The sequence below is a fragment of the Neopelma chrysocephalum genome, unplaced genomic scaffold (assembly GCF_003984885.1).
Source record: "Neopelma chrysocephalum unplaced genomic scaffold, ASM398488v2 Primary Assembly neopelma1_138, whole genome shotgun sequence".
Taxonomy (NCBI): domain Eukaryota; kingdom Metazoa; phylum Chordata; class Aves; order Passeriformes; family Pipridae; genus Neopelma; species Neopelma chrysocephalum.
This window is the reverse complement of record NW_020897800.1, coordinates 4,050,120-4,062,519: the sequence shown is the minus strand read 5'-3', so window position 1 is coordinate 4,062,519 and position 12,400 is coordinate 4,050,120. Positions and strand designations below refer to the sequence as shown.

The 12,400-nt window shown below is 54.0% G+C and overlaps 1 protein-coding gene across 1 annotated transcript in view; it reads left to right on the top strand.

The window, feature by feature from the left end:
* The first annotated feature begins 8,400 nt into the window (after window positions 1-8,400).
* JAM3 (junctional adhesion molecule 3) overlaps window positions 8,401-12,400 on the top strand; it is a 31,469-nt gene continuing 27,469 nt past the window's right edge. Inside the window, exon 1 of the mRNA XM_027699355.1 lies at window positions 8,401-8,480. Within this exon, the coding sequence (XP_027555156.1) occupies window positions 8,429-8,480 (52 nt within the window). The 5' untranslated portion in view covers window positions 8,401-8,428. The remainder of the gene's footprint in view (window positions 8,481-12,400) is intronic.

Here is a 12,400-nt window from a genome sequence, read left to right as displayed (position 1 = left end):
GCACCTCCTGAGCCTTCCCGCAGGGATGGGGCACACGGGTACCCAGTGGGGGGTACCCAAAAGCTGGATCATCCCCCTCTGTGAGGTGGAGGGCAAGCTGGGGGAGGTGCAGGGCTCGGAGCTCTGCTGAGCCCAGCCAGGCATCCCTGTGGCCACAGGAACAGCCAGCCCAGAGCCAGTTCTGCGCAGCCTGGCAGATGGTTCCCCCACACCCATAGCCATCATCTCCTGGAGGATACCAGTACATCCATAGCCTTCTCCCGGCAGATCCCGCACGCCCGCACCCGCTGCATGAGCCCGAGCCTCCTGCCACAAGGGGGAACTCCTGGGCTGGACAAATCCGTCCCAGAGACGCTCCACGACTTTGTACCCTCAGCCCCTGCTTCCGAGAAGGGGTTCTGGCCAGGGAAGAATGCCCTGCTCTCCTCAGACCCATAGCAAGGGGCCTCGGACCACTTCTCTCGCCCCAAACTACCTGCAGGCACCTCCCATCACCCTGCCCCAGGGGAGGGTTTTGGTTCAGGGGATTCCTGTCTCCAACCTCCTTTTTGCAGCTGATCCAATCCAAGGGATGAGAGCCATCCAGGACACATGACACACTCAGGATGGGAACCAAGGAGTGTAGCAGGGCAACGTTTCTGAGGCATCTCTCATAGTTACCACAAAAAAAAAAGCTCCATATTCTGCGTGGGTGGCTCAGTCAAGCAAGGACAGCCTGGACACTCATGTCATCACCATAAAGGAAAGCCAACAGGACTTCCAGGAAAAATGTAGCTGGCCTGGCTTGAGCCACTACCCTGTAGCACCCACACAGGTATATTGGGAGCAGGCTTTGCATCCTGGCTGGACTTGCCACACTCTGGAGGGAGCCCAGAGTCCTTCAGTGGGGCAGAAATAAGAGCCACTGGTCCCCAGTCCTGCTGCTGCCATCCAGCTTTCCATCTCCACAGCCAGGCCAGGCTTTGTGCCACTGTCTCCCACACAGACATGCATCTTCCCCTCCAGCTCCCTGAAGGCTCCAGCCCCCCCCCTCCCAGCAGAGGATGGTGTTTGGCTTGGCTACGTGGCTCTCCAAAGACCGGGGCAGTTCCAGGATAAAGCTCCCCGTGGTGCTGCTCACATGGAGCCCACGGGAGTGTCTGTTTGGGTAAAAGTATCAGATAAAGCCCAGGCTGGGCTGGCTCCAGTGCTGAGCATGCCTGGCCAGACCCCACAGGGTCCCCCCACTTGTCTGAGCTCCCCAACCCCACATCTGAGTGTTGCAGGGGCATCACTGACACCAGGGGCAGGACACCAAGCACACCTGGAAGGGACCTGGGCAACGCTGGATCACATGGAGCAGTAGCACCAAGGGGGGCAGAGAGGCAAATAGAGGTGATGAAAGCCACAGTGGGGTTGGGAATTTGTCTGTCCAAAACCTCTGCTTTCCCTGTGGCCTTAATCTGCACAGGGACGCTTTCAGGAGAAGGAAAAACAACTAATGTACTGGGAGAAGGGTGGGGGATGATGGGGAATTTGCCCTCCAAGATGCTGTACCAGGAGTGAGGGAGAGAAAGGCAAAGCAGGGAAAGGGGAAGAAAGATGCCAAGAGGATGGAAAAGAGAGGCATGGACCAGCAGGATTAGCATTGATAAACTTGCAGCTAAACTGGGCTTCTGTCAGCGTGTATTACCCGGGAGTGACAGGAATGATGGGCTTGCTCATCTGCCATTTATAAGTGGCAAATTCTCCCTCCATCCTGTTTACTATGAATTAGCTGGCATATGTCTAATCGTCTTTGCAAGCGCCACTCCACTGGCAGAGATTAAGGCCCTGCTCCTCCTCCAAACCAAGCACTGCACTCCACTGCAAGGCAGCAGGACACTGCTCTCACCAGCCTGCCCAGGGACAGCGGGAGGGAGGGTGCCAAGGATGACACTCAGGGACACAAAGCAACTCCCCCTTCCTCCTCACAGCCCTCCAGAAAGCTGAAATCCTAACGCAGCCAGGCCTCAGACCAAGAAATCCCTGTTCCTATAAGCCACCAAGGGAGCCTGGGCAGTTCACTTCATGAGACAAGCCCTCCCCTCTGACTGCTTCAGATCCAAAGGCATGGGGTGCCCATCACCTGCCTAAGTCACCAGGTGGATGGGAATAAGGAAATAGCACTGACAGGTACCTGAGAGACCAGGAAGAATTAAATCCTTGACTCCCAAGCAACTACTGCACTTGAGCACATCTGCCAATCCAGAACCCGAGTGATTTCCATCAAGAAAACCAGCTTTAGCCAGGGATCCACACGGAGGAGAGGTGGGATGGTGAAACCCAAGGCACTCATTAAACAATAGAGCAGCACAAGAGGCGTGTGCGTGCATGGGAGGTGTTTGCATGGCCAGCTGCTTGCCCCAGGGCATGTGATGTTTGGCGGGCAAGGTGCTGCTTGGGTGGTGGGAGACCCTTGGCTGACATGTTAACTGCTAGTCAGGCATGTCAAAACAATCTTGGAGGGCTTGGAAAATTCAGCTCGCAGACGAGGCTGCTCCACCGCAGCAGCAGGAGCCCTCAGAGCCAGAATAAACAGTGACTCAGGAAGGGAAGGAGCAAAGGGGATTACAGGGGGCTGGGTCTGCTGGGAGGCTGTGAGAGGCACTGAGAAAAGAGGCTGCTCTTACTCACACAGGGTGGATTTGTAGATCTGAATCCCCTCCTGCCATGGAAGCAGAGCAGCTCCTTCTGCCCCAGGGCATGAGCAGCCTGGGATCAGGGCTGTGTGAGCCCTGGGCTTTGCAGAACATCCTCACTCTCCTTAAGCAAATGTTTTTCCTTCTGTATCCCTCATTCTATAACAAGAACAGAGATAAATTCAACAAAGCCTTGGCTCTAACCCTGATTAGCCTGTTTGTGATCAGTGTCTAGGTGGGATCAGGAGCAAGAGGAAGCATCCCTTTCCCCCTGACAGTCCACCCGTGCTCCCACACCCCAGCCAGAGGAAAAGGGAGTTGTATCCACCTCCTTCAGGCAGTCCCGGCCTGGGGAAAGCAGCGTTTGCTGTTGCCAGGACCTGAGCTGGGTCAGCAGCCTGAGCACCCAACCTGCCACTCGAGGAGCCGGTGCCATCCCCCCGGAGAGCGCAGTGTAACGTGATAAAGACAGCTGGCCCGGGAATCTGCAGCTCGGGCTGGCTGGGGGCTGGGGCAGGGGAGCAGGACTTGGCTGTGAACAGAGTGAGGGAGCTGTGCAGCGTGCAGGGGGTGCTCGCTGCCCTGGGCCAGCCAGATGCTGCTGCCTTGGCAGGGAGAGAAAAGCACCGCACACACCAACCGCGGCTGCCTCGCTCCTCTGCCTGCTGCTGGGATCACAGCTCCTGCCCGGGCTGTGGCTCACAGGGAAGATGCTGGAGCCAGGTGGATGCTGGAGCAGCATGCTCGGGCAGTGGTGGTGCTGGGAAGCCGAGGAGAGCAGATTCCTGGCTGGAGGCTCCCGGGTCAAGGCCTTTTCTAATTAGTATCGCTCTCTTCCCCATCCCTGGACCAGCACAGGGTAAGTGAGCACGGCTCAGGGATATCCCCAGGGATATGGCTCCTCCAGGTCACTGTGCAGCTTGGAGACAGCTGCGGGGAGCTGTGAGCAGGCTTGGCAGAGGGCTGCAGGACGAGGAGGCAGCTGTGGCCCTGTCTCAGGGGGGTTAGCTGGCTCCTCTTTATAGCTGCTACCCCACCACGCTGCTGCAGGCAGACCCCCGAGGAATGCAAAGCCTCCCCCCCATCCTGGTCCCTGCTGCTGTATTTATTTAGCAGGAAGGTTTCCATGCATGGCCAGCCCCCAGTGCTTACTGCCTGCCCTGCTGACCACGGACGGGAGAGCCCTCGTGCACAAAATACCCAGAGAAAACTACCTCTAATTAGAGGGTAGAGTTAAAAATATCCATAAGTCCATAAACAGAGGGAGGCAGACAGGGAAAAGGCACATGCCAGTGTGACTGACGCCCCGGGAGGGAGACGAGATTAGGAGCAACTCAGCCTCACACATACAAATGATTCAAAATAGATGAGCATATGCCTGAGCAATGAACCAGGGGGAAATGATGGGGCTGGTGTAGGAGTGGGGTCATGGTCTGTGACACCACGGAATCAACAGCTTGTCTAGACTCCAGCAGACAAAAAAAGAGATGCTGTCTTCAGCTAGGAGTGAGAGGCACTGTGGCACCAGGCCATCCATAAAAAGCTGCCCGAGCAGCAGAAGTGGTGTGAAAGAGGGATGGACACAGGCCAGATACCTGCATCTCTTTGCAGAGCTGCTGAGAATGAGCTGGGTAAGTGGCATATCTGCAAAAGGCCTTGAGATCCTGAGATCAGGAGTGATATGTATCAGTACATACCTGCAGAGCCTAAAGTTACTCTAAAAACTCTCCAATACAGGCAAGACTTTGCTTTCAAACAGGAGAGGTCCTGTTCCCACAAAGGGGAACCAGCCTCTTTCAGCCAGGGGTGGGATACAGCTCCTGCTCACCCCAGTGCAGCTCTGAGGAGAGTTTCCCTCTCTGATGGCTGTCACCAATTACCTACATCACCCATGGCCTTCCCTCTGTCACACACAAAGATGGCTCCAGTGACACTTCAGATCCTCTAACAAAACCATCTCTGCTGGCATTTGCCCCCTGAGAAAACACAGTGGCCCAGAACCCCTGTCTTTCGTGTAAAGAAGTTTTTTCTTTAAGAGCAGGCTCCTCCAGTGCTACTGCCCTCCCACCAGGGCAGCACAACCATCTCCCACCTCTGAGAGCAGCCAAACCCTCGCTCTGGTGGAGCTTTCTGCCAGGACCCCCTTCTTCCCAGGCCAGCAGACCGGCCTGCCACAATCCCAGCATCAAAGTTAAGGAGGTCTGGAGCGAACCTGATGGCTGGGAAAGGTCCAGATGGACAGCCCTGAGGACTCAGACAGGCTGCTCCTCCACACGCAAGGTATGGCTCAGCTCTCTGGCAGAGTCCTCGGAGCCCCGATGCCTCAGATAATCACATTCCTGTCTGCCATGTGGATTGCTAGTGAAAACTCATCGTGACAGGCACAGCCTGTTATTACAGGTTTGAGCAGCTTCTTCCCAGCAGGGCTTGAACCTCAGTTTGGGCCTCCAGGCACTACAAGCATCAGAAGGGTCCATTTTCTCTGAATCGCCTTCAGCTGCTTCCAGATCCCAAATACTTGGTGTGCAACACGCTCCACAGAACCTTTAGAAATCCCTAAGGTGTTTTTTTCCCAATTTAGTCCTTGGTCACCTTCCCTTTGTTCTTACAAGTGCCAGGAGCAAGGTCCCATTGCCTTACCCTGCACCTCTCCACTCTCTGTGCTTGGGCCAGGTCGCACAGCACTTTGTTCTCCATCACTTCCCACCACAGGCCTTCCTAGAGCTTGGGAAGATTCCCTGGCAGGACCTGTGCTCCCTCTCTATCATCCTGCAGATTCTTCTTGTTTTGAGCATGGACTGGAATCTCTTCAGAGAACAAAGAAATCATAGGAAGAGGCAGGTTTATGCTGCCCCTCTTCGTGCCTGAATATACCCCTGCCCTACACAGGGCTGCTCTTGAAGCGTAATTTATTTTAGTGACTTGTTTGACCACTAAATAGTGAAATGGGAGCTCCATTTGTGTGTGAAAATCAATGTTTCACAGTGCAGCCCTTTGCCATCCCGGTTTGATGGGCGCTACAATTCTTGTATAATATTTATTGTGACTCCTTGAGCTTGTTGAGCTCCACGTTTCAAATGGCTCCTCAGCAGCAATGGCAGATTAAAAGGCAGAACCTGGCTGCAATAAAACCACGGAGGCAGCACAAAAAGAGGAGCTGGCACAAATTGTATCTGCCTGAGACAAGTAATTGGCATGTCTGTCTGGTGTGGGATGGATATCCAGGATGATGTTCAGTGTTTCATGCTCTGGTGTTATCCATGAAGTTTATACCTGCTTTGCCAGTTGACTCCAAACCTGGCCTCTGTCTGCATTGATTATTCACAAAGATACCCTCAACACATGCCTAGGCCAAGCTCCAGCAGCCTGAAGAGGGAAATCAAGGCTTAGAAAAGCTCCTCAGTGTAGATGCAGCTCCCCCTCGAGTGGCCCAGATGGCCTGGGGAAGGCAGCACACCACAGCACAGTCCTCCTGTGCCTCTCCCAGCATGGGCTCATCCCCAGTCAGAGCATCACAGAATGGTTTGGGTTGGAAAGAATCTCAAAGATCAGCCAATTCCAACCCCCTGCCATGGGCAGGGACACCTTCCACTACACCAGGTTAATCCAAGCACCATCCAAACTGAAATAATTTGCTTTTTTTCTGCAGCACGGGGAGGACAGCCCAGCTAGAGACCACCCATCCTTCCTCATCTCCTCTGTCTCATCTCTGCTCTTCCCTGATCAAGCTGCTGCTGGAAGTTAAAGTGGATCCTGACACCTCAGTGATTGCACTTTATAGCTGATTATATTCTCTGTCATCACATTTTACATCTCCTGTCAGGGCAGTCCAAACGGACTGTGTTAAAATGATTCCTTACTCAACAGGGACCCAGCCCAGTCAGCCCTAGAGTCAGGCTTTAAGCCAGACAGTCCTATTAGGTGATTCCTTCCCCTTCATCTCCAGGGAAATGTCCCATCTGGCCATTAGAATTGATGAGACTCCCTGTATTAATCTCATCGGGCTCAGATCAGCCCTTTAAATCTACTCATTAGCATCTTGAGTTAGATCTCCTACATTATCGAGTTAAATACATTTTTACATCCCTTCATTTCTGCCAGCTCTGCCGAGCTGGTTTACAGACCAGAGGAGAGCTCGGCTTTCATTCCAGCTGCTTGATCTTCAACAGCTTCTTAATTACATCCTCATCAGACACTACTGACAGTCAGTGACGCATGAGCCAGCATTAACTCAGGCAGACTCGCTGAATTTGAGGAGACTGTCCCATGCTGGTATTTTTTGTTCCTTTCTGTTAATCAAAGGAAAAGGTTCTGGGGCACTTTTGAGGACCACAGAGCAGCTCTCTGTGGATGCTCTCTGTGCAAAGCCGTTTTTCAGGGCAGAATCGCTTGGCTGTGTCAGAAAGAATTTGGTCCAACACGAGGACTGGGGGAAGGTGTTCGTGCCCATTACAGGGGGTTGGAACCGGGAAAGATGTCCCTGCCCAGGGCAGGGAGTTGGAACGAGATGATCTTTAAGGTCCCTTCCAATCCAAACCGTCCTGTGGTTCTATGACTCAGGAAGCTCCTCGAGAGCAGCACTTTCTCCCTAGCTGCTTGTTTGTGTTTCTTGTTTACTTAAGGTTGTTGAAAGTTTATAGTGAAATTCACCGTTCAATGTGAGTTGGTTTTTTAGGGAAAACTATCAGAAAAATCACTCTTTAGCGGCTCTTGTTAAATACAGGAGGGAAACACCTACTTTAGAGCAAAACTTGGATGGGTTTTAAAACCAGAATGTTGCCTTCGAGTTCAAAAACACTTGAAGTTCTCCCAGCGCCTTACTCGGAGCGGGTTTCCTTCCCTCCCCGGCGCTCAACCAGCGGTCGGGATCATCCCCTCTCCCCACCCGCCGAGGGTCTCACTGCCAGGATTATCCCCTTTCCCCAACCCCCGGGGGTCCCACAGGGGTCCCATTGCCGGGACCACTCCCCACCCTCCGGGAGTGCCCCGATCGGGATCATCCCCTCTCCCCACCCGCCGGGACCATCGCACTGCAGGAATCATCCCTTCTCCCCATTCGCCGGGGGTCCCACTGCCGGGATCATCCCCTCTCCCGGAGGTCCTACTGACGGGATCATCCGCTCTCCCGGGATTCCCGTGCCGGCATCATCCCCTCTCTCGGGGGTCCCACTGCTGGCATCATCCCCTCTCCCCTCTCCTGGGGTCCCACTGCCAGGACCATCCCCTCTCCCGGAGGTCCCACTGCCAGGATCATCCTCTCTCCCGGGGTTCCTCTGCCGGGATCATCTCCTCTCCCGGGGGTCCCACGGCCAGGATCATCCCCTCTCCCGGGATCCCCGTGCCAGGATCATCCCCTCTCCCGAGATCCCACTGCCGGGATCATCCCCTCTCCCCTCTCCCGGGGGTCCCACTGACGGGATCATCCCCTCTCCCCTCTCCCGGGGGTCCCACTGCCAGGATCATCCCCTCTCCCGGGGGTCCCACTGCCAGGATCATCCCCTCTCCCGGGATCCCCGTGCCGGCATCATCCCCTCTCTCGGAGGTTCCTCTCCCGGGACCCTCCCCTCTCCCCACCCGCTCACTGCGGGTACCACCCCCTGTCCCCACGCCTCTCCGCCCCTCCGGGGGTGCGGTGGGTGCGGTGGGTGCCCCCCCGGGCCGGTCCCGCCCCCGGGCCGGTCCCCCCGCGGTGCCCGGGCCGGCCCCGCTCCCCCCGCCCGCGGGCCCCGGGCATTGCGCAGGCTCGGCTCGGCTCCGCACACCCCATCATGGCGCTGCGGCGGCCGGAGCTGCTCCGGCTCCTGCTCCTGCCCCTGCTCGGTGAGTACCGCCCGCCACAGCCCCCCCGGCACCGCCCCGGCACCCGCCGCCCGCCGCGCCCGCGCCCCGGCCCCGGGGGATGCGCCGGCCCCGGCCCCATCCCGGGGAAGGGGAGGAGGGATGCGCTGCCCCCGTCCCGATCCCGGGAAACAGAGGGAGGAGAGATGCGTTACCACTGTCCCGATCCCGGGAAACGGAGGGGAGGAGAGAAGCGTTACCACTGTCCCGATCCCAGAGAAAGAGAGGAGGGATGCGCTGCCACCGTCCCCATCCCGGGGAAAGGGAGGAGGGATGCGCTGCCCCCGTCCCGATCCCGGAGTAACAGAGGGAGGAGAGATGTGTTGCCACCGTCCCGATCCCGGAGAAAGAGAGGGAGAAGGGATGCGCTGCCCTGGTTGCGCTCCCGGAGAAAGGGGGAAATGCGCTGCCCCGGTCGCGATCCCAGGGAAGGGAGGGAGGAGGGATGTACTACCCCAGTCGCGGTCCCGGGGAAGGGATGCGCTGCCCTGGTGGCATCCTTGGGAAGGGGAGGGATGCGCTGCCCCAGCTCCGTACGGGGCTAAGTGCGGGGAGGGATGCGCTGCCCCGACCCTCGCCCCGGGGAGCGCAGGGATGCGCTGCCCCCACCCCGGGGGGATGCGGGAGCTGCCGGGATGTGGGACGGGACGGGGCTGGCCGGCACCAAGGACCCGCGGGGAGCGTGGTGCTTCAGGGACTGTGGGACACACACACACGCGCGACTCAGGGGGAAACATCCCAAAATCCAGCTCAGCAAGGAGCGGGTCCAGGGCTGAGGGTGCCAGGAATGTGCAGGCTCGGCAGGCAGGCAGGGCGGACACTAGTGCCTATTCAAGACCAGGCACAGGCGCCTATTGTTCGGGGGGCCCCGCATGAATGTTTGCAGTTTTAATTGCAAAAACATTTGCTAATTCCGCTCAGGAATGAATTTGGGCTCATTTGTTGTCTGGCTATTAATAGCTGGGGGGATGAGGAGGGGGACAGCAGCCGGTGGGCTCCCGTGTCCCTCCCCCCTGTCCACCCAGATGGCAGGAGGAGAAGATGGGATGGAGTGGGGTTGGGCTGACAACCAGCCCCTGAGTACCAAAACACCCATAACCCGTGTACAGACTCACCAGTAACTGTTTTGGGTCAGCTCAAGGCTGAAGTGTATTGAAATATTTCAAACAGTTTATCTACGGACAAAAAACAATTCTCCAGTGATGCCAAACAGAGCCTCTCTGGGCCTCAAATAAAGTGAGGTTTGGGCACTATTCACCAAAACAGTCGGTGGAGGGGTGAGGAGACGACTGTGACACTCATCTGCAGTGAGGAGATGGTTGTCACGCGCCCCAGGGTCTGGTGTTCATTTGCTTTGCTGTGGTTTGTAGCAGAAGCAGTTTCAGCAGGAAAAGTCGGGAGTGCCTGATCCTGGAGCATCACACAGTTCTCTCCAGGTGCTAACTCTGGATTCGGCTTCTTCCTTTGAATGGGAAAAACGACAGACTTGGCACAGCTTTTCCTCCCAGCTGCAGGGTAGAAAGGTGCCCCGTTTCCTTCCTCTGTTATGCTTGAGTGTCCTCTTGAATCCAGCCTAGAAACTTTCCTTGAATCCTGGAAACAAACTACAGATATTTCTACATTTCTTTAGAGAGACAATAGTTGCTAAAAAACAGCCAAACACCACTAGTTTCACACCTCTGCCTGAAAACATTTATCTGGTGAGTAAACCAAGTGGTAACAGGATTTACTTTCCATCAAATTCAAAGGGTTATGGCCAAATCAGAGTGCCTCATCCTTTAATGATTTCCAGTAATTTTTAGATTTGGGCTCAAAAGTCCCAAAGAGTGGGCAAAAGTGAGGCTGAGGATAAAAAAGTGTGTTCCACTACACTTGACTTGAGGTGCTGAGGGCACCCCATTAAGTCAGTGTTACACTGTCAGCAGTGTGTAAAATTAAATATGTACTGGAGACTGCAGGGCTGGTGCTGGACAGTGGGATGGGAGTGTGACTGCAAGGATGTGTTTGTGCCAACTGGCTACTTGGTGGGGGGAAAAAAAATGGCATAAACAGAAGCAGACAAAGCTCTCAAGATGCTGAGATCCCAAGCTGTCAAACTCTGACCTGCTCTAGACTATGAGCTGCTGCTTTGACTCCAAGTGTTGTGAGCTGGGGTTGCCTCCTCCTGTGTGTTATTGCCAGAACAAACCCTCTTCTTGATAGTGGCCTTAAAACGTTGCCATAAAACGGGAACCAGTGAAGCATGGAGCATTCAGTGCATCCCCAGCTCTAGGCACTAAAAGCATCTAAAGATTCTGCACATCAGGGAAATGCCATGGTCATAATTAAACCAGAGGAAGCCCTCGGTGGCAGCGATGGAAAGTGGGGCTCACAGCTGATATCAGTGCTGCATCCCACCTTGAGGTCTCCTGTTGCCACCTTCCCTGTGGAAACAAATATTTGGGTTTTGAGGATTTCACGGGCTGTGGAGACCTTCCCAAAACTCCCAAGTACTTCCTATTGAAAACAAAACATGCTGATACTTTATAGCCCTCGATGGGGTGATCTGGCAAGTCCTGGGCACATTTCAGTTTTAAAGCTCATTATGTTCAAATCTCCTTTCGATTTAATTCTGAGGGTTCAGTAATATGTTGGATTTTGCAAAAGGCTTTTTAAAATCTATGGAGTAGAAGTTCTCATTTCCTTTTTTTTTTTTTTTTAATATATGAAGTCCATCTGTCCCAGCCACCAACAACTGTTCCGAGTCAGCTGTCAGTGCCAAGAATCACTCACTGGAAATGTTGTTAGCTCTCTTGCAGTGATGATAAGTTGCTTGTTGGTATTTTCTGATGGGAAGTATTCGCAGTATTGCTTTCTTTTCAACAGGCAGTAAAAAAATCGGGACAAATAGCTTTGAGAGCCCTGCCAAAATCAGATGCTTAATAACATCTTCAAAAAAATTCCTGGGAAGGGCTTGGTGTTCCTATTTGGGTAAGCAGTATCTGGCATGGCCACCAAAGAGTAGTTGGATGCACATCTCCTTTACAGCTGTTGACAAAAGAACGTGACACCAGCACATTCCCTCTTGCCCTGAATACTTCTGACAATTACTTGGTTGAAGCAGGTTCAGAGGGTAAAATGTGTTTTCTTTAATGAGGAGAAAGAGCTGTGGACTGAGATGTTGCTCTGCTCATGAACTTGGGTTCTTTTACTGTTTATTTTCACTGTACAAGTTGAATTCTGGGTCTCTTGGCCCCGCTGCAGCTGTTTTTCAATTATCTGTCCTCACACTGAGGATTTGCACCAGGGACACGCGTTGAGCTGCCAAAAAATCACCTACACAAGTAAATAAAGTGGAATGAGCTGCTACATTTAGCTCCACAAATAAGGGCAAAAGCTGCTCTACGTGAGGGCTGTGCCAGTTTGCCCCTGACTTTAGTCATCCCCAAAGGGCAAAGCAATGATTAGTCCCCACTTGCTCCTGCTCTCCTTGCAGCTTGCTTGGATTATTATTTAAGTTTCTCTTGCAAATTGGGCTGGCTGCTTTCTCATCCTCTGCCATGGGTGTTTGTGTGTTGAAGCAGAACTGGCCTCCCAGTTGTATATTTAGAGCTAATGCTTCACAGTTGATTGCATCAAGCCCTGATGATCCGGAGAAGGTTCGTGAACTCCTTACTGAGCCAGCCTGAAGTGGTGGGAGGGAGTTAGCAAAGGGAAAGATTTCCACAGGCCAACAGGATCCTGAGTCCTCAAGAGTCCTTGTCTGCAAAACAAGAGTGAGTGTTGCCAACATGCCCCTCAACAAGATAAAACCACTGCTCTGTGCAAAAAGCCGATGGCCTGCTTGGAAACTGCTGTTTATATTAAAAAAAAAAAGAGATGGATTCGAGATTACAAACCTAATTAGGATAATTACATTCTCA